At 42.7% G+C, this 23,036-nt stretch overlaps 1 protein-coding gene across 4 annotated transcripts in view; it reads right to left on the bottom strand.

Moving 5' to 3' along the window:
• The window catches only part of TMTC2 (transmembrane O-mannosyltransferase targeting cadherins 2), a 324,464-nt gene that overhangs the window by 150,894 nt on the left and 150,534 nt on the right, over nucleotides 1–23,036 (bottom strand). For all 4 annotated transcript variants that reach the window (XM_040062636.2, XM_040062634.2, XM_040062637.1 and 1 more), the window contains one exon: nucleotides 21,282–21,852. In XM_040062636.2, the coding sequence (XP_039918570.1) occupies nucleotides 21,282–21,852 (571 nt within the window). The remainder of the gene's footprint in view (nucleotides 1–21,281; nucleotides 21,853–23,036) is intronic.

The raw sequence follows: 23,036 nt of genomic DNA, 5'->3' as shown, positions 1-23,036 counted from the left end.
CCAATTATTGATCAATACCTAAATTTAGGCATTTTGCAGGAGTGTGAATCCGAATATAATACTCCTATTTTTCCAGTTAAAAAGCCTAATGGAAAGTATAGGTTAGTGCAGGATTTAAGAGCAATAAATGAGATAACCAAAGATATTCATCCCATAGTTGCTAATCCTTATACCTTGTTGACATCTGTATCAGAGAAATTTGAATGGTTTACCGTGATTGATTTAAAAGATGCCTTTTTCTGCATCCCACTGGCACTTGGAAGTAGGAAATATTTTGCATTCGAATGGGAAAATCCAGACACAGGACGAAGAAGGCAGCTGACTTGGAGCCGACTACCACAGGGATTCAAGAACTCCCCTACCATTTTTGGAAACCAATTAGCTTGGGAACTAGAAGAGTGGAAGACAACCCAGGTAACAGTACCAAGCATGTTCTATGTGGTTCTCCAATATGTGGATGATATTTTCCTAGCAGCTACGGAACGAGACATCTGCTCCCAATTAACCATAAGCCTTCTGAACATGCTGGGACAAGGAAGATATCGAGTTTCGCGAGACAAAGCACAGCTGGTAAGAACAGAGGTTGTCTATTTGGGGTGTGAAATCTCTAAGGGGGGTGCGGAAATTGGGGACTAACCGCATAGCGGCTATCTGCGCCATACCCGTCCCCCGAAACCATCAGGAACTCCGATCTTTCCTCGGAATGGTGGGGTGGTGTCGGCTGTGGATTCTGAACTTTGGACTGCTGGCACAGCCCCTATATGAGGCCCTCAAAGAAGTGCACTGGACTTGGGGACGTGCACAGGAAAAAGCCTTCCTAGAACTAAGCAGGCCTTAAAGGAAGCCCCTGCGCTGGGATTGCCAGATTTGAGCAAAGATTTCCAGCTATATGTTACTGAAAGACACAGATTGGCATTAGGGGTACTAACACAGAAAATAGGGCCATGGAAGCGGCCTGTGGGGTATTTCTCTAAACAATTGGACACCATTAGTGCCAGCTGGCCAGGATGCCTGTGAGGGGTAGCGGCAGCGGCAACAGTGCTGCTAATACAAGAAGCAAGGAAGCTGACTTTGGGAAGGAAGCTGGAAGTATATGTGCCCCATATGGTAATTGCAGTCTTAGAGCAAAAGGGAGGTCACTGGCTCTCATCCAGCCGTCTGTTGCAATATCAGGCGTTGCTGCGGGAACAAGATGATATAGAACTGAAAATAACACCCCATTTAAACCCAGCAGAATTCCTCAGGTCGAACCGAGAGGAAGGGGAACTCGTCCATGACTGTGTGGAGATAATTGAGCAGGTCTATGCAAGCAGAGAAGATTTGAAGGATGCACCGATCGATAGCCCAGACTGGGTGTTGTTCACCGACGGGTCCAGTTTTGTCGAGAATGGCACCAGGTATGCGGGTTATGCGGTAGTCACAACTCTTCAAATAATAGAAGCAAATTCTCTTCCCCCTGGAACCTCGGCTCAAAAAGCAGAAATTAGAGCCTTAACTCGAGCCCTCGAATTGAGCAAAGGAAAGAGGGTCAATGTTTGGACTGATTCAAAATATGCCTTTGGGGTGGTGCATGTACATGGAGCTCTGTGGAAAGAGCGGGGATTGTTAACGTCTCAAGGGTCAACAATAAAACATAGGGACGAGATCCTACTCCTGTTAGAGGCTGTAAGAGAACCCGAGGCAGTAGCAGTAATGCATGTGCCAGGACACCGAAGAGAAGATAGAAAGATATACCAAGGTAATCGATTGGCAGATAAAACGGCTAAAAGAGTAGCGAAGGAAATAAGGATTCAATCAGCTCTTATTCCAGCTAAGGGAAATCTGGCGGATTCCTACATGAAAGATGAGCCTCCATACCTACCAGATGACGTGAAGTTGGCCCACCTGGTGAAAGCTCAGAAGAATGACAAAGGGTGGTATGTAACAGCAACCGGGCAGGTGGTAGTACCTGCGAAGATAATGCGAGCAATCTTGGATACTGAACATTACAAGTGTCACTGGGGAGCGGAGGCCTTGGTAAAATTTTTAAAGAATGAGGTAATCTCTAATCAGATGTTAACAATGGCAAAGCGGGTTAATGCAATGTGTCCCACTTGTGTGAAAAATAATCCCCTAGTGCGAAAACAGGTTCAAATGGGAGGGTTAAAGGTAGGCCCACAGCCTGGAGACTACTGGCAAATAGATTTTTCGGAGCTGCCTAAAGCCCAAGGTAATAAATACCTTTTAGTGTATGTATGTACCTTTTTAGGATGGCCGGAGGCATTTCCCTGTCGCACGAATCAGGCAAAGGAAGTGGTTAAAACCCTTTTGAAAGAGATAATCCCCCGGTTTGGAATCCCGTTAGGAATGTCATCAGATAGGGGACCGCATTTTGTGGCAGGAATCATTCAAGGTGTAGCCAAGGCATTAGGGATTAGATGGGATTTACATACTCCGTGGAGACCGCAGTCTAGTGGCCAGGTAGAAAGGATGAATCAAACATTGAAAAATCAGTTAAAAAAGATTTGCCAGGAAGCCAAAGTTCAGTGGCCCCAAGCTCTGCCAATAGCATTATTGCGCATCCGAATAAAACCCAGGGAGAGGATAGGAGTCAGTCCGTATGAAGTATTGTATGGTAAAGCTTATCATGCTGCCACCTATCAGGGGGACCCCCATTTGACAGGAGACCAGGTATTATTAAATTATGTGTTATCTTTGAATAAGACTCTTGCAGCTGTACGGGGAGCCTTGCAGTGGAACCGCCCGCTACACTAGAGAACCCAGTTCATGACATCTCGCCGGGAGACCATGTGTACGTGAAAAATTGGAGCGTGGAGCCTCTGAAGGAGTCATGGAATGGCCCCTACCAAGTGCTGATGACCACGTATACCGCCGTCAAGGTCGCTGGGATTGATAACTGGATACACTACACCAGGGTGAAGAAGGTACCAACGAGATGGGAGGTGCAGCCAATAACGGACACCCGGATGGTATTCCGAACAAAGCCCTGATCATCTTGATACTGATTGTTTGTCAGTTAGTAGCCTCAGCAGTTATAATTCATGTAACAGACCCTTTAGTCTTAGTACCGGAAAGTGGAAATGTTGAATTAACCTGTTTGTTTTCTGACAACCAGAAAGCTGGATCCCATGAAATTAATGTGAGATGGAGAAAAGGCCTTGACATCGTAAGTAAAGGAATAATGACACTTTGGGATGACCATCAGCAATCAGGAAACACTACCTTAAGGATTCCTAAAATCACAACTTCTGGAGAAGGTAGATACACCTGTATAGTATGGATAAAAGATAGTTTTGATTATGGGGATTTCGAGTTGAAAATTATAAATGAAAACTATACCAGTGCAGGTTCGGTAATAGTAGCACCCTTGAGAACAAGCCAGGATATTTGGTTGGGCCCGCCATTGAGAATTAGTTGTCAATACACCTTGAAGAATAATTGCAAAAGAGGAATAAGGATTAGCTGGTGGAAAAAGAGAGAGATGGAATGGGATCAATTGAAGGAAGGAAGTAGTGAGTGGAAGAAAGAGTCTAAAGGGGTCGGGTGGTATAATATCACGTCTTTTGCTTCAACAACTATGGCAGGGAATTATCTGTGTATAGTTAAGTGTGGATTAGATGGAGGATTTGGACTTCGGGAAGTGGTCGCTAGAACAAACCCAGATCAGGGAATAGGAGCAACTGAAAGAACAATCTTAGCAGTAGAAAGGGAAAATATTGCTTTACATTGTACAATATCACAAAATTACACTGAGTATGGGTGGTGGCATGAAACAAGGATTAGGCCGGGATCAAAGTATAAAATCATGGCAGGGAGAAAGGAAATAGCATTGCAAATTACTAATGTACAGAAAGGGGATGACGAAGGAGAATATTGGTGTTGGATAGCCCGAGATAATTGGTGGGGTCACAGTCAGGTAACGTTAAGAGTAAGGGACATACGAGTTACCAGACAGGTCCCAGAGAGAAATCAAACCCTAAAAATAGGAGAAGGACAGGACAATTTAATAGTAGGACTAATTCGAGACTTCAGAAGAATGCAAAATACAACTTCAATAACAGCCTGCCTGCCTCTTCCTCAAGCGTCTGGAGACCCGATCCCGTGGGGAATTATACCCATAAGGGAGATGCCAAGCGCCACTGCGAATGTGACCTGGAACTGTGAAATAGTGTCTAAGGAGATTTTAGACTGGGTAGAGGTTTGTATGAAAGATTAGTAAGCAAAATTGTCAGCAAATACCAGGATATTATGGATGGATAGAGGATCCAAAATTGTCAGCAAATACCAGGATATTATGGATGGATAGAGGATCCAAGCTTAAGGGAAATTGTTTGGTGATTGGAAAGGTGTCCGAGCCATGCGATAAGATCCGAGTTCGGAATAAGAGAAAGAAGATAGAAGAAGTATGTCAGAATAGCACTGAGACAATGACAATGGAGGAGTGGAAAACAATCTGGGGACCTAGTCTGTTAGAAACTTATAGTTACCTAGGGAAAGTGAATTGGTGCATAATGTGGGAAGGGAGAAAGAATCAAGATTTTGGGCAGAAGCCATTATTCAAAGAACAATATAGGAAAAAGGTGGAGATGATGGAGTTATGGAATTGTACACAGGTACTAACCTGTGACACTCCACCAGTGCAGATTGGACTTAAACCAGTGCGAGTGCTGTTGCAGTGGGGATGTGAATGTAGAGGATATAATCACACCCTTGCAAAGAAAGAAAAGGAGCCCTGGGATTGCAAGACGACCATGGTTAGGAGCCCAGGAAATTTAGTTTGGGTTATGGGACATGGATTATGGACTACGCACATGCCCATAGATGGTGCAGTTACACAAATTACATTAGGGGTTCCTACCTTATGCCCATTCTGGAAAACTTCTGAGCTGCAAGAAGAAGAATTGGTAAGCAAAAAGAAAAGGGAGATAGAAGATGATGCTTCGATTCAGGAAGATTGGCATGAACCTGATAATGGAGTAAAAGTAGGATGGATGTTAGAATCACTGTTTGCCCCTATATCATCTTACAGAAACAGGGAGATGTTGTACCGATTATTAGGACAGACGGAGAGGCTTGCAGCTACAACTAAAAAAAGGTTTTAGAGACTTGAATCTTCAGCTGCAAGCGACTACTAGAATGACATTACAAAATAGAATGGCATTAGATTTGCTGCTACTTAAGGAACATGGCGTTTGTGGATACTTAAGAAACAGAGTAGACCATTGCTGCGTGCACATCCCAAATGTGACGGAGGAAATAGAAAAAGATATAGATCAATTAGAACAAATAGAATCCAAAACAAAGGAGATACAAAAAGATGCTGAGCATAATTGGGTAGGAGCCCTGTTGAGCTCCTTAGGGATCCAGGTTTCCGGTTGGGTATCATCTATAATACAATATGTAATAATGTTTGTAATCGTGATAATTGTAGTGATCATTGTATATAGATGTCTTTTAGGAATGATTCTGAAAGAAGGGGCTCATACCAAAAGGGTAATACAAGCAGTTACCCGAAGAGAAGTGATACAACCTCGTGTAGCTGAGACTCAAACCTAAGAAATTGAGCATCCTTGCAACAGAATTGAAGAATGCTCAAGAGGGGGGACTTGTTGGAAATTAACCATGTTGCTAGGAGAAGTACAAGGAAAGAATATGCTGACAAACGAAGCATGAGGAACGGACCAAGACGTCGCGGTTAGGTGATCACGGTGGTCAAAGAAGAATAGAATTTATGGTGGGAGCCTTTTGTGTAAATAAAGATAGGGAAGCAGGTGTTGTGGGAACGGGATAAGGAGAAGTATAGCCTATAGAAATTAGAAGATTAATGTTAAACTGAAATGTCATGTATAGCACGTACGTTGATGTAATCTGTAAGAAATAGTATAAAACCTGTAAGAAAATGAGGGTCGGTGGGATTCTGATTTGGGACGCTAGTCCCCGGGTCCCCGGGCCCGAATAAAGCACCGCATAAACTACTTTGTGGTTTGTGTTTCTCTTCGTTGGGCAACAATACTGCGGATTTTTATACAGTCTCTCGCTGAGGGCCGACTGAGACCGTGAGACCCGTGCCTCGCGGTAGCTTCATTAGATATTCATGTCTGTGTCCGGGGTCCGATGAATAGTTCCTCAAAAGCAAAACAATGTCCTGATTGCTGCGTCCGGAGAAGTTTTGGAAATGGTAACATCAGGCCGGAACAGATAAGATAGTGATCTGATACAATCAGGAGATCATCAGGACACCCATCTCCCTTTTCGGTTCCTTTGTGTTGTCTTTGCAACGATTCCCGGCAGAAATTCCCCATGCCCCTCCGTGCAGCTTTCGTCTCAGTTAACCCTGTACACACCTTTTAAAGTAGATAAATGCTATAAGATACATTATTATATTCTGCCACGAACGAATTATATATTTTATTGCTTAACACAAATTAACTTTAGGACATATATCACAATCCCTCCCCTTCTATATAAACTTATTTAATTTGTGTTCTGGTTATTGCCTTTTTTTCGTTCTGATAAAAAAGCCTCTTAACCAACTATCCCCCAAACATGAAAAAGTGTTTACATTATTCTTAATGTGCCTCTATTCTTCGGGTTCACCCCAATACGTTCTTTCTTTCCCTCCTCCTTGTACTTGAGCTTCAAACTTTGCCAGCACTTCTGCTGCCCTGCTCTTTTTCTCATTCAATTTCATGATTTTTGGTATTGTATTATTTCTGTTAAGACGCCCTGACGCCAATTCCGGATCTGTTGGCAATGATGCTATTTGCATCCCTTGAACTACTGTGTAAATAAGTTGGATAAAGCAAGGAATTAGAGATGGTAAAAAGATAACCCCAGCCACTGAACATAAGATGAAAAACTCCACTTTCTTCCACCAAACTCCTGTCCCAAACAATTGATCCCACCAGGAGGCTTGGAGGATTGAGTTCCATTTTTGGACAGGTACATGAGCTGCCTTCTTGATCTCAGCTGCTAGTCCCTTAACAGTCTCCCCGTAATCTTTTATTTCAATGCAACACTCAGATTCATTGAATTTTCCACACACACCTCCCTCTTCTGCTAACAGGTAGTCCAGAGCGATCCTATTCTGATACACAAAAGCCCTCATCTGTGAGTGCTGCTGTGCCAGCAGCTCCAAAGCATCTGAGGTGTGATTCGAGACTATTTCTACTATGGTTTGCAGTCTGATTAATCTGTTAAGTAAATAGACTGGAGTTCTGTAATGCCAACTCCCATCCTGAGCCCATGTTGCGGGACTACAGTATTCAATTATACGTTCAGCGGGCTGTTCTTCACTACCCCATTTCTGATTTCCCCCCGCATTCGGGAGTTCCCTTTTTGTTTCCCTTTTTTTCCTACTAAAGGTTTCATATAATGGAGCTCCTAACAGGTTACTATCTGATTGGGGTAGTGTGAAGAATGAAGGTCTGATCATTCCCAGGGTACAGGATCCTTTCCATTTGCGAGGTAGCTCACTATAGGCTTTTTTCCCACAGATCCAGTATATTCCATTTGGGGCTTTCTACATTTTCTGGCCATTCCCAGAATCCTTTTAAATTCGCTAGTGACTGGTAGGGGTTTGCCCCTGTCAAGCTGTTCCAGCACAGTTCAATCTCGCTTACCCATTTACATCCTTCCTCTTTTTCCTTGCTCCAGAATCCAGCTAGTGGCTCTGGTTGCCAGATTTTTGTTCTATTGTTCAAGTTAACAGCTAAAGTGGATAAACAAGGGGTATATCCCACTATCTCAGTGTATGTATTTCCTTCTCTACTAATGCAGGTGGTCCCTATTATTCGTTTATCTAAGGTCCACCCTTCAGGTCGTGACATTGTTTTTATTATTTGGTTATCCCATCTCAGAAGTTGTTCTGGTGCTAGGCTCTCTCCTTTCCAGGGCCATCTCTCCGCTGACTTTGATCCTCCACAAATCTAGCAATTTGACAGCCCTAATTCAGTGGCAATTTCTTGTACTAGGTCTACAAAAAGGTTTTTGCTAGAGGCTGGCAAGCTCCAATCACCAGATTGTTTCTCTAATTGTTTGTACTGTTCACTAAGTGACTTTATCCTTTCCCGCTCCATCTTTTTCCTTTTTTGCTTCTAGTTTCTGCCTTTTTAATTTTTGAGCTACTCTCTGTATCTTGCTTTTCAGATCCATCCCCTCCTCGTTGTTAGAGAAACAGAAGGTTCTCTCTAACTTCAAGCAGACCCTTTCATCATTCTCACTTAACATATCCAGAATGATGGGCCCGCTGTTTAAAGCAGCTGTCTGGAGTTTCGTATTTTGCCCCACCCAATAGGTTTTTCTGTTCACGGTGCACATTCTTAGATTATTCTGATCGTAGCACAGCTTGTTTACCCGCAAATAGGCAACAAAGGTAGACTCTTTCTTACCCCCAACCCACACAGTTTTGTTACATTGTTCACATATAGGAATTATGGGTATACTACCCAGCTCTCTCCTCTTTCTAGACATTGCCACCAGGTTGTGGTATATTGTATTTTCTTTTAATTCACATATTTTAAACCAACTTTTGTTGAGAGAACAAATTCCCCTTTTTTGGATTTCCGGACAGTCAAAATGTACCTTGAAATTTTTATCTTGGCCCCCGGTGGGCTCTTGTTGAGTCTCCTTTAGGCATTCTTTTTCCTGCCCCATTTGCCCCTGAGGGTTGGGGAGTCTATTCGTGGGGTACATGGCTAGACTCAGGATCACTAGGATTGCCCATGGGTGTACCCCTCTGCCTTGGCCTCTGCCCACCAGGTTGCCACCGGCGGCAAGGTAAACCATCTTCTTGGCAGCAAGGGTATTCTTCCGGGTCTCCATGGTTAGTCCTTTGAGCATCTCGCCTTTTGTACTGTCCCCACCTGGCCAATTTTATTTGGTCCGCTATGCAAGGTACTTTTACTGTCCTTCTACACTCAATTACCAGGGGTTCAGCCCTTTTATTTAGATTTCCTCTTAACCCATTTATGAATAAATGGAACCACTCCGGGAAGTCTAATTCTAATATACCTGCTTCAGTGGCAACGTATAGAAAGCGGTCTGTGAGCTCCCTTTCCTCCTCTTTGCAATTCTCACACAGGCTCCAAGGCTTAGTTCCCCTGTAACAATGGGCTACCCAAATCTGTTTACAATGAACACACTTAAAATGAACAAAAGGATAGCAGGTACACCCTACTGGTCATCGGGTCTGTCGGTGAATCCTCAGCTTCAAATCCTCTGGTGCAGAGGTGGCTTTCCACTGCGGAGGGTTGTCTCTTGGCTCGACTCTTTTTACCCGAGAAGAGTGTGTCCAACCTTTTTCTGCAGTTCTTACTGCGGTGTCAGTGGTCAGGAGGACGAGGAAGGGTCCTTCCCAACAAGGAGTCAGCGGTGCTTCTTTCCACGTCTTGACTAACACCTTATCACCCAGTTGGATCTTGTGGATTGCAAACCCCAGGGGAGTGCTCTGAGACACCAGACCACATTTTCGAAGCTCCTGTAAATTTTTATTAATTGAAACAAGATAAGATTGTATTTGGCAATCCTCAATTCGAGGATGTCCCACTGGCATTCCGTCCTTGTATGGCATTCCATATAGCATCTCAAAAGGGGATAGCCCAGATCCTGAGTGTGGTTGGGTCCTGATGTTCAGAAGGGCCAAGGGGAGGCATTTCACCCACGGCATCCTGGTTTCCAGTATAAGTTTCGATATTTGTGCCTTTAACGTTTGGTTCATCTGTTCCACCTGTCCTGAGCTTTGGGGGTGCCATGGTGTATGGTATTCCCATCGAATTCTTAGGGCATCCGCTAAGTGCTTTATGATTTTGGAGGTGAAGTGTGTCCACTGGTCTGAATCTATGGAGTCTGGAATCCCATACCTAGGTACTATTTCCTCTAATAATTTCTTAGCTACTACTTGGGCAGTTGCCCGGGGACCGGGGAATGCTTCTACCCAGTGGGTTAATTGATCCACTAATACCAACAGGTACCTATGCCTCCCCACTTTACGTAACTCAGTGAAATCCACCCGGATCCTCCCAAAGGGATGGTAGGCTAAAGGATGTCCTCCCTGTGAAGCTTGCCTGATTCTAGATTTATTTATCTTTTGGCATATAATACATCCCTATACCTCTTGTTTTGCTAATTCGTAGATACCTTTGCATCTGAAGAATTTCAAAAATTGCTCAGCTAGGGCCTGAGTTCCCCAGTGGGTCTGTAAGTGTAACTTTCTCAGTATTTTTCTGGCATAGGCCTTGGGTATTAGTTCTCAACCAACTGGTAGTTTCCATTTCCCATCGTCTAGTGTTCCCCCTATTTTCCTGAATTCCTCCATCTGTTTTTCAGTGGGGCAAGGGGGGGAACTCCTGGGGTTCACTTCTGGGGTTTTCCGGGACATTAAGGGTAAGAAGTGCAGCCCTTCTTGCTTCCTGATCTGCTAAGTTGTTTCCCCTAGTTCTGAACTGCAATCCCACTTGATGATCCCACTTACATATACTACAGCGATAGCTTTTGGTTCCCTTATAGCTTCTAGGATTTGTCGTATTAAATTTTCATGCACTAGATTTTTCCTCGAGTGTTTATTAATCCCTTCTTCCCAAATTTTTCCAAAAGTGTGTACCACTCCAAAAGCATATTTTGAATCAGTGTAAATGGTCCCAGTCTTTCCCTTTAGTCCTTTTAGAGCCTGTAGGACTGCATATAGTTCACATGCTTGGGCTGACCAAGATGCACTTAGAGGGCCTGATTCGATTACTTCCCCTGTTTTCCCATCTACGATGGCATAACCTGATTTTCTTTTTCTTTCTACTACTTGGGCAGATCCGTCCACAAACCATTTCTCCCCCTCCTCCAGTTCCTCATCTTCTAGATCTGCCCTTACCTTTGTTAGGAGTTCTATTAAGTCAGAACAATTATAAATGGGCCCTTCTAATGTTTCCCCAAAAAGGAATTCAGCTCGATTTTTTTGCTTTTGTTGTTTTCAATTCCAATTCAGGTGCATGTATGAGTATGGCCTCGTATTTTAGAAGTCTTGCATCTGTAAGCCACTTATCTGCTTTTTGTTGCAATATAGTCCTTACATTATGGGGGGTATAGACTATTAAAGGGGCCCCAAAGGTAATCTTTTTAGCTTCTTCTACCAGTAGGGCTACAGCCACAATTGCCTGTAAGCATGTGGGCCATCCCCTACTTACTGGATCTAGCAATTCCAAGATATAACCTACAGGTTTTTTATCCCCTGCCCAATCTTGTGTTAGGACTCCATGGGCTGTGTGGTTGCTAACATCAATGAATAACTGGAACTGTTTGTTTACATTGGGGAGGCTCAGGACAGGGGCTGCTATTAGAGCTTCTTTTAACTGCTTCAATTCCCTCTCATCATGTTCAGTCCACTTTACTTTTTCTGTGGTTAGTTTTTCATCTAAGAATTTTACTTTTTCACTGTATCCCTCAATCCATTGTCGGCAGTACCCAAGGAGCCCCAGTAGCTGTCTCACTTGTCTTTTGTTCCTCAGGGGAGGCAGCGCTATTATGCCGGCTACCCTCTCGGGGTCTAATTTATTTTTCCCCTTTGTAATCCAATGTCCTAAGTACTTCACCTCAGGCTCTGTGAATTGGAGTTTTGACTTGGATACCTTGAGTCCCTTTTCTCTTAAGAAGTTTAATAATGATATAGTGCAATTTCTGACCTCTTTCTCTTTTGGTCCAGCAATTAACAGATCATCTACATATTGCAGGATTTTTGTTCCTTCCCTAGGGGAAACCTTACTCAACAGTTGTTCTAAGGCTTGCCCAAACAAATTGTGAGAGTCTACGAATTCTTGGGGCAGAGAAGCCCATCTTAGCTGTTGTTTCCTATTAGTGTCTGGGTCCTCCCACTGGAAAGCAAAATAATCTCGGCTCCCTTCTGCTAATGGGCATGTCCAGAAGGCATCTTTTAGATCTATTACGCTGTACCATACATCCTCTGGGGAGACCTGGTTCAAAAGAGTGTATGGATTAGCCACTACAGGGAACCGGGTCTTTGTTCTCTCATTAACTGCCCTTAGGTCTTGCACTAACCGATAACTTCCATCCATTTTTCTTATTGCCAGAATAGGAGTGTTGTGTCTAGACACACATGGTTCTAAAACTCCCTTTTTTATTAGATCATCTATTATAGGTTTTAGTCCCCGCCTCCCTTCCAGGGAGATAGGGTATTGTTTTACCCTTATGGGGTTCTCAGTTTTCTCAATTTCAATTGAAATTGGTTCCATGTCCAGTTTCCCCGCCTCCCTTCCCGTATGCCATACTTCCTGATTAATTTTTTTCTCATCCTCTGCGGTCAATTTATATAAGCTGACCATTAATTTGGAATTTCTGACTATTAAACTAATGCCCAATGCAACCATTAGATCCCAGCCCAATAAATTATAATCTCCTTCCTCAACTAATAACATGTCCCCCAAACAAATATTATTCTCAGACTCTATTTCTACATTTTTTACTACGGGAACCTTAAAAGGTTCCCCCTTTGCCCCTATAACCATCACAGAATCCTTGATTTGGCACCCCGGGGGCAATTGTTTAAATGTACTTTTCTCGGCCCCAGAATCTACTAGGAAATCCATCTCCTTTCCCTCGGGTCCTATTTTCAGTTTTACCATGGGCTTTTTAGATGTTATGGACCCCAAAATAAAAAGCCCTTGACGACCCTAATCTTCTTGGAATATTTTCTCATCCCTTATTCTTTTCTTACAGTCCCTTTTTAGGTGGCCTTTTTTCTTACAATAGAAACATTTGGGTCCCTCGTTCTGATTACCATGGGTCCTTTATGGAGGAAAAACTAGCTTTTTCAGAGGGGCCCATTTTAGTGTTCTCCCCGAATCTTGGGGATGTTCCTGCTTCTGGGCTTCCCTTACAGCTGCCACTAATATCTTCGCCTGCATTTTCTGTTTTTTCTCATCCCTCCTCATATATACCTTTTGAGCTTCCCTCAGTAGCTCCTCTAACCCCTTCTCCTTCCAATTTTCGATTTTTTCCAATTTCCTCCATATGTCCTCCCATGACTTTGCTACAAATTGGGTTTTTAATAAAACTTCTCCCACGGGAGAATCAGGATCAGTTCTGGAATATACTTGCAGGCTTTTTCTTAATCTCTCTAACCGTTCAGCAGGGGTTTCCTCCTTCCCTTGGCATTCTCCGAATACCTTGCTTAGGTTCTGTCCCCTGGGTACCGCCTCCCTGATGCCTTGAATTACTATATTCCTCATGTCAATCATACTTCTTCTACCTTCCTCTGTTTGAGCATTCCACTGGGGATCCTGGCTTGGCCATTTTTGATCCCCGGGGGTGCTTTGGGGGTTCCTGCGTTCCCACTCCCTCATCCCGGCTTGCCTTATCATTTCCCTTTCTTCCATATTAAATAATGACCTCAAAATTGCAGTAAGGTCCTCATATGAATATATACTAGTTCCCAGAAATTCATCCAGTCTTTCTGATACCCCCAATGGATCATCCATAAGCTTTCCCATTTCCTTTTTAAAGGCTCTCACATCATTAGTATTGATCGGTACATTTACGTATCCGATGATTCCTGGGGCCATGGGCACCTCCCTCAGGGGAAAGAGGTTACCTCTTTCTCCTTCATTCTCACTTTCCACTTCATTCAACCTTTTTAACTGTCTCCTCGTTCTCCTAGCGGGTGGAGTGTTCTGCGGGGTCGGGACAGCGGGATTGAGAAACGGGGCCAAGTCTAATTCGGGTGGCGGAAAATCAAGGAGCGGGGTCTGGGGTTTGGAAAGCGGTGTGCCCTGCCAGGACGACTGAGGAGCTGGCGTGGGTTCTAGCAGGGGAGGGAGCCCTGACGGCGGGGGCATAGCAACCGCCTATGAGAGCTGTAGCTCCAGTGGCGGAGCTGACGCAATCAGCGGAGGGGAGGGGGCCCCTTGCCCAGGGGGAAGCTCAGACCCTGGGAGGTTCTGAGGGAATCCCGGGTTTGGTGGGGATGGAGGCAAGAGGTATGGTGGAGGGAGATTATCTAAAGGTTCCCATTTATCGCCTGAGGTTCCTGCGGGACCTTTAAGTTTCACTGGTAAAAGCTTGGTATCAGTTCTTTCCCAAACTTGAGCATACTCATATTCTTCTTTGTTCTTCCCCCTCCTCACGTAATTCACTAAAGCAGTACAGATCCACCCCTCAAATGTCCCAAAGACGGGCCATGTTACATGGTCTCGTACTTCAACCCCCCCCCCACCCCGCCTCTATGCAATAATATATCATTTGTTCTTTAGACTTTTTCTTCCATATAGGACATTCCCTCCCAATGTTCTAACATCCATCCTAAAGACTTTCAAGTGGGATTTTGGGAGTCTCCTTAGCGGTTCCCTTCTTGGATTTCCCTGTGAGCCTCTCCTGGGGTTTACTTTTCCTTTGTCCCATGATATAGAGTCACCAGCTACTGGCCGTTAAGGGTGATCGATCCCTCCCAGGGTTTTTTCCCTGGTGATTTTTGAGCTCTCCGTTTCCTGTTTTTCTCTCTTCTGGACCCTTCCCTGGTCCTAGGCTGAAAGGTTTACCAATCCCCGGAACTCTTGAGGATGTACCCTTCCCTTCTAGCCTTCCTGTGACCGACCCCCAAAACTCCCCGAGTTTTTGGGCTTTACGTGTGAGGTGCGTTTGTTACTCCCGAAACTTTCGCTTCCCCCGCGACCGACCACACCCCTTCGCGGGGGAAGTGGAACTGTGGTCTGGGAGTCCCCACTCGCTTCATGATAAAATCGCGTCTCACTCACATGCTCAGTCACCCCCACTCAACCACGCAATACTTACGATCCTTTTCCTGTGTGGATTCTTTGTGCACGTGGATTTTTATGAGTTGTGTCTTCACCGTGGCTTTGGAGGCCCTGTACCCCGGACCTTCCCAAGTTCCCTGAGAGCTCTGACCTCACCTAAACCCCCTTTTAAGTGTGGCTTTTGCTTAAGTTCGTCGTGTGGTTTGATCGGTTCCACAAGGTCTCCCGGCTCTGCCAGGCTGCTGAATTCAGCAGGGTGCCTCCTGGTCAGAGACAGGGGTCCGAGGGTCCCACGATCAGACCATCATGTCGAGGTCACCAACTTGTAATAAACTCGATAAGCCAAATTCAGTGAATCAAAATTTAGAATTTTATTATGAGACTCAAACACAGTTCTCGGTAGCCACAATTAAAAGGGACAGGACGTCGAATCTCGGGACTTTCGGGCACTGGTGAACATGGTAACTGACCTATGCCAGCCTGTTATCCCCCTCAGTTCACAAATTGGGTCTCATACTGCCGATTTTATACAGTCTCTCGCTGAGGGGCCGACCGAGACTGTGAGACCAGTGCCTCGCGGTAGCTTCATTAGATATTCATGTCCGTGTCAGGGGTCCATTGAATAGTTCCTCAAAGCAGAACAAGTCTGATTGCTGCGTCCGGAGAAGTTTTGGAATTGTAAACATCATGGCCGGAACAGATAAGACAGTGATCTGATACAATCAGGAGATCATCAGGACACCCATCTCCCTTTCCGTTCCTTTGTGCTGTCTTTGCAATGATTCCCAGCAGAAATTCCCCGTGCCCCTCCGTGCAGCTTTCGCCTCAGTTAACCCTGTACACACCTTTTAGTTTAAAGTAGATTAATGCTATATGATACATTATTATATTCTGCCGCGAACGAATTATATATTTTATTGCTTAACACGAATTAACTTTAGGACATATATCACAGTAGATAATCAAGAGTGATGGTGTTTGTCTTCCCAAGTAAAGCAGTGCATGATGGAGCCCTGCTCTCCTGGACATGGCTGAACACCTTCCTGCCCACGGGAATCAGTGAATGAATTTAATTCCTTGCTTTGTTTGCTCACACAGCTTTTGCTTTTCCTATCAAGCTACCTTTATATCAATCTCTGAGTTTCCCTCTTCCCCATCCTAAGAGGACAGAGTGAGCAAGCAGCTGTGTGGGGCTGAGGTGCTGGCTGAGGTTAAACCACAACAGGCAAGAATACAGCATACTTTGTATGCTACCATGCAGTATAATTCTTATGCAGCACTGAAGACAGCAACAACCTTTCCGGGGCAAACTAACCTCTCTGGTAAATTGAAGGTTCTCCACAGCTCCTGTAAATATGAAAAGCCTTCTCTCTTTTGTTATTTACTTACTCATTTTTTAAAGAAGACTTTGCTTTTTTCATCCTTCTAGAGAGGCATTCTCAAATATAGGCTCCTAAATATTACTGTAGACTTCAAGTGGATAGATAAAAGTAATGCGGATTTTAGTGGCAATTCCAATGAAAATATTACAGATTTAATATGAAAATATAATTCGTATTATGCCAGTGTCAGCGACTTCAGCAAGACATTTTATGATTCCACATTTTTAATAAGATACAATTCTGATAAATTTCCCTTAGAATGCTGTATTTCTGTCATATGTGATCTGTTCCAGTGGTTTAAATCAAGGAAACAATGGCTATTTATACATATCGATGTCCAGTTCAGTACCACTCCACCGACATCACAGGGACCTGCAGGAGATCAGTATCTCTGAGACAATAGTGAAGGCTAATATTGCTTTTCTTCTTTCAGGATCAAACAGAAAAGCAGCAAGGAGCTGTGGGAACTACAGGAAACAGCATTACTAGCTACTTGAAATTGTCAAGGGAGAAATAAATTGGAAAAAAGCTTATTTTGTCTAGGAAATATCGGGGGTGGGGGGGGAGGGGGGGGGGGGGGGGGGGGGCAGGGAAGGAGCGATGGTCAAGACCACACAGGCTTCATGCTGTTGCCATCCAGCAGAGAGAAGAGAAAAGCATCAGGCTGGCTCATCCGCAAATATGAGCAATGTATGTGCAGGCACGTTTGTCTCACCATCTTCAGCATTTTGTACTGCCTTAAAGCTGACAGGAAAACTAACCCCCAGCTGATTACTGCAGAATGAGAGATGCTAGGGATAAATGGTGCCCCAGCTGGCAATGGAGCCCCAGTCTTCCACTGTTCTTGAAATGTTAAGGGTTACCCAGCCCACAAACGCAATATTTAACAGCGCAGTGCACTTGAATATGTAGCTCTTGTTAGACAAAATGAACCCATGAGAGTTCAAGTCATGTTTTGAAGCTCTAAGTTATTTATTATTTTTAACTGAAATAAAAGCAGTCTCTACGAAAAGCATATTTACTAAATACCTCAAAATATCTCACTCCATGGATGAAGTCTGTCCTGCAAGGGAATAGCTGCTGCCCTAACAGTCTATACACTGTAAATACTATACTTCAAAGACCTGAGACAAGACTTGAACCCTGACCACACAAAATAGAAATAACTTACAAAATACTAGGTTTCTGATCAGTTGTGCCAAAATATCAAGACCTCTGGGTAAGTTCAGCATAATAAAATTTCTTAAATGTGGGAAATGAGCAGAAAATTAACCACTGAGTTAGATTTAAATAATGATGAAACACTACTGCAAGCATAACTTGCAAATGGCAAGAGATGGACAATAAGCAACACTGACTACTACATTACTAAGGCTTTAGAGCTCCTCAGAAGAGAAGGATAAAAATGCAAATTTAAATCAAGAACAGCATTTTATTTTGACATTGCTTTTCAAAGCACAATAGTTCTAAAAGTAGCAACTTAAAAGACTAAAGAATGCAGAAACTAGCCTACTTGAAGTTTAGAGTGTTCTCAAAAATCAGCAGTTTTATCTAATACCTAGCAGCATATCACCCACAACTAAGACCGTTCCAAGACCATCAAAGAAAGAAGAGTTTTATAAAACTTAGCTTGGTGGTTGCCCACGTCATCCATGGAGGCCCCAGGTTTACATCATTACCTTAAATAAAATATAGGCCTCCAATAAAATTGCCTTTTACAAAACCAATACTGTTATAATAGCACAGGAGGCTAGATAATGCATCTTGCAATCCAATTTGTGGTTCATGTTAAGCTGTAGACACCAATAACTAATTCCACATGTGGGACAGACCTCTTGGAGGGAGATTTTAATCAAATAAGTGATGGGAAAAGATACATTTCCTTATTTTGTTATAACAAGTCCCCTGTACTAACAATATGTTGATCTGGTAAAATGTTACTGTATTGTAGCAGTGCAACATTAGTAGAACTTACATCTGGTTTAGTTATTTCTGTACCTCATTTTGTATACATAAGCCACAGAGCCATAAATACTTTATCATTACCATTATATTAAAAATGAGCTTTAAATGCATTTGTCCCATCTTTTGAGCCACTAATGTTATTCTGATCCAATCACACGTTAAAACAAAACAAAACAAAACAAAACCTAAAGAACCAAGCAAACAAAAAAACCCTAAAAACCCCATAAGGTGGAAAAAGAGAAGCACAGTAGGGTTTGTATTAGCTTTGTATTATTAATTGGACAGAAGACTGTTGATTAATGCTTCTACAGTCAAGCTGAATATTGAAAGTACGAAACAATTGAGTCTCTGTATTTGCACATTTTCTGTAATAACAAACTTGATCACAGCTCTCTCCTATATCCAAGCTCCCCCTCCCACTGCTACACCTCCAGTGGTTTAACCTGCGCAACTCCAGCTGCTGACAGGTATAATCTCTGATACCTATAACACGTGACAACTCAATCTGCATACCTGCTATGCAACTTACACTGGAAATTACTCAAGGTCTAGAATGCCAAAAAATAAAACAAAATTCTAACTTACTTCCACGAGGAATGCTTTACCCCAGTAGAACACTACTTTTTCAATTACTCTCATTTCAGACAACTCATTTATGACTGCAATGAATACAATTCCATCAAAATCTTCTGAGTCAAAGACAGTGAATATCTTCATGTCAGCCAGTCAGAATAAAAATAAAGCTAACCAGTTGAAATGGAGTCCAGACTGACAACTTTTCCAGCCAGAGTGAGAGCATCACAGGCAGACAGGAATATAAGGCTTGGCAAAAGAAAAAAAATCAGCAGCCAAGTTCTACTGAATAACCAATACGCAGATGACTGATAAAAGAGCTGGATAGTTTAGTAAGTGGCTGCAATAAAAATTCTTAAAATACCTCAAGAATAGCTTCTAAATAGGGTGTAGCATTATTCTGCTCAGCTAGTGGTCCAGCTTTGCAGCTACCTCATTTAGAAGTCCCACCAGTCTACTCAAATTGCACTGGGATGTTTCCATGCTCTCGATGTGACAAATCAGGATGCACATGATAACCGGTCTTGTGTAGTAGCCATCATTTTATATCATTGCATACTTGGCCCAAAGATAAGAGCACAATTGCAAAAAATAGGCTTGTCACCCGATACCATATCCTACCATCAGCTGGAGCATTTTCCAAGTTGCTTGTACCAGTTCATACTTTACTGACCATCCTGAAGATGATCAGCAGTTTTACTATTCTTTAAACATAAATAATTGTGTCTCAGATTCCCCAGTGGTATATTCCGAAAAATATCATAGTTTTCAAAGTTGAAAGCCATAGTCTGGGAGCTTACCAGCCCAGGTCCTTAACCAGCCACTCCCCCAAATCTATCTCTCTTCATTCCTTTTTTCTGTGCCCACACTGCATCTTTCTTCTCACTATTACTACAGCTATTTGTAGAGTAATGACAAGGACTGAATACAACTGAACTGATTCAGGTTTAAGTAACTCCTAAAAGCTGTATCTGGATATCTGGGGAAGGGCTATGGTATTCAAAGGTTCCTCTCAGTTCAGTTTGCAGCGCAGCCTAGGAAACAGCTATATCAGCACAGCTGGACAGGGCTGAGCTAAAGGTTAGAAATCAAAACTTTCAAATCACGGTGTTTGAGATAAACAAGAAAAGCAATGAAACAAAATACATTTTTGCAATCTACATCTAACTGAAAAATGTGACATCACATGTCCATATTGTCCTGGGGTGACTGTGTATCCCCAGTCGTCTGTTGGGTGCAAGGGGAAGGGCAAGCACGGTTTGTTCTTCCCCAGGAAAACTCTGCTCATCAGAGTGACCTTGAAGCGGGGGAGTTGGAACACGGCAAGACGAAAGAAGCTCTGTTGTTTCTTTCCCCGGCAGTTAGTTTAGTTTAGTGCTAGTGTAGTTAGACACTGTAGAATAGCTGAAGCTTTTTTGCTTTTTTTTCCTTTTTTTTTTCCTTCCTTTTTTTCTTTTTTGCCCTCTCCTTGGAACTGTTCCAACCTCTCCGGACTAAGGACCTGGGGAAGCACCGGGGGCCTCCACAGGGGACCCACCCCACCAAGACCAGCCCTGCACATCTCCTTTTCTCCCAATACCAGTGGAGACGGAGCGGTGGAGCACAGTGACTATCTTCAAGAGGAGACTTAATCTTTAAGTTTGTTATCCCTCCGTAAGTGGCATGAAGCTCTTGTCATCGGGTATTGTGCTGTGAGTGCTTTGCCTGTTTAATAAACAGGTTTTTTCCACTTCTCTCTGAGGAAGTCTTTTCCCGAGCCAGTTGGGGGAGGGGAGGGGAGCCCCTTGGGAGCATTTCTCCCAAAATCTGCCTGAAACCACCACACATATAAAAGACTGCTGTCCTTTGTCAAGACAGTATTTTTCTGAAAGACAGCCATTCCACTGAAAATAAAATTACATATAGTCAGCTTACTCATTTGTACAGCAACTGCTGTAAAGGACTCTTGATTTTAACTGGGGGTTCTGAGTACCATTAAAATACACTCAGTTTTTTGTAAGCTAGTGGATTTGGTGAGCTTCTTTGCTTGTTTATTTTACTTGTTTGTTCTTGGGGAAGAAGTTAAAAATAGGAAATATTTATTTTATTAAGACAGTAATACATTTAAGTCATAGCTCCTACTAGGGTAAGAAAAAGATACATGCCAAAGGCATGAACCAAGTCCTATGCATCTCTGTTAAACTAGAACAATAAGAGTTTTATCTTTGCCTCAGGGAGCAAAGCTGATGATATCAGCTGCTGCCCTTGCACACCAAGAGGATAAGAGCATGAATGAATTCTTTGCAAAAGGCAGTCAGATATCCAGTGCTTGACTCAGATGTCCAGTGCTTGACAGTAAACAGAATGAGGAAGCTGCTGGAAGTAAGGAAAGTAATTAAAAAACCCATCCTCAACATCAAGTAAGAGCAATGGCTAATAATACATTGCTTAAACAAAACATATAAAGACCATACTAAAGCTCTTGAAGTGTTCTTTCAGCATTAAACATCTGCACTTATTTTTGGGAGTTGACTAAACTACTAAGAATTACTGTGTACTCAAAAACTCATTTAGCACCTGTTTAACAGTGAAAGGTGCCTCACAATAGCTTACCACAAAGGAGACTCACCTTATACAAAGTAGAAACAATATGATGCATTTTCAGTCGATGAAATACAAAGATATCGTACACAGCTGAAATGGCGAGAACAGTCACTCCTTGCTCCTTCCACAGCATGCTGCATCCTGCACACAGCCCTGCTCCCAAGATCCAGCCCCAAGTACTTGGTGAGGAACCTCTGGTAAAGCAGTGCTTCACGTAACACATGAGGGAAAGCAGAAAGAAGAAGCAGGCTCCAATATCTGCTCTCCCTACAATCCCTGCTACAGCTTCTGTGTGGATGGGATGAGATGCAAACAGCAGGCCCGCTATCAAAGTCCAGTACCCATCGCCAAAGAGAATCCTGGAGAAGTTTGTGAAAAGGCCAGTGACTGCAGCATGTAAGAGGACATTTACAAGGTGGTAGCCCCATGGGTCCATTCCCCCAACAGCATGGTTAATGCGGAAGGAAAGTGTGCAGAGAGGTCTGTAGGACTTGTGGCTCCCACTGTGAGTAAGCAGTGTCCCCCAGAAGTCATTGTAGAAGATATGGATCCACGGTGTCTCAGGCAAAAGGTCCTGGTTTGTCTTGATAGCTCGACTACAAAAGACAAAGAAAAACTTCATTTTAACAGAAGAAAATGGCTACAAATTAAAGGTTGTGAAAATACAATCACACTGCCACAAGAAAAAAAAAAAGGCATTGCTTTGGTGCTGCTTCAAGTTTTGAATTTTAACAGGAGGGTGTTAAAAACTACATACCTATTGACTTCCTTCTAGAGCAAAATTTCCATATAAATTGGCTTTTAAAACATTAGAAACAGACATCATGCTATTTCTGTTAAATTAAAACACCCTTCAGTGACATTCTTCTGAGTCTAACCCAAGAGTAATCAGCTAAGATTTGATGAGTTATAATTAAAATGTAAAAGAAATATGAAAATCTTGCAAACATTATTGTTGAAACAATGGATCCTCCAGTAATTCAGAATTTAATTTAGATCTTGGAATGGATTTTGCTAATATGGATGAACAATAAATACAGAAGGTGGTAGGAGTGTGCAATTTTCTGCTCCTGGACAGGGCACTTCCCTTGTATAATTGTCTTGTGCATATTTTGACTCACAACATTTCCTGCAAAGTCTTGCTGAAGACAGACAACAGAATATTTTACAGATGATAATACACTTTCTTTTTAAATTTCCTGTATGTCCAAATGAGGAGGAAAAAAAACCATTTTACATTGTATTAGCTTATGAATTCAAGTCTGTCAGCTTGATTAGAAAAAAAAAATGTTGCAGCTTTCAGCATTTATGCTTACAATCACACTGGCAAGAATTCATGCCAGCCATTAGCAGTCTCTAAGTCTAATTCATTACTGTAAAAATCTGTCTCCTATAGTGTTTGTATAAATCCAAAGATTTGTGTTTAAATTTATGCAGTGGGAGAATGTGTGTGACCTGCTTAGTACAAAGAGATGACTAGAATTTAATTAGTTGTCTTTAAGTAATTATTTAAATATGCATTGTTGCTACTACTGAGCTTAACTCTTCAGCATTTATTTTATTAGGGTAATTAAGAATCCAGCCCGCTCAAGACTCTTCTATTCAAAATACTGAACAAGAGAGATGATTTATATCTCATTCTCTATTCAAAATCTCTATCTGCCTCAATAAATACCCTCCTATAATTAATAATTTTTCAATTCAGATGAGGAAGGAAAAAAAAAGGTGTGAAACTCAAGCCCACATTTAAAATGCATGACTAATTCATATTCCAAGACTC

This window comes from Hirundo rustica, chromosome 4 (genome assembly GCF_015227805.2).
Source record: "Hirundo rustica isolate bHirRus1 chromosome 4, bHirRus1.pri.v3, whole genome shotgun sequence".
Classification (NCBI taxonomy): Eukaryota; Metazoa; Chordata; class Aves; order Passeriformes; family Hirundinidae; genus Hirundo; species Hirundo rustica.
The sequence above is the reverse complement of the archived record's forward strand: the minus strand, read 5'-3'. Positions and strand labels throughout refer to the sequence as shown.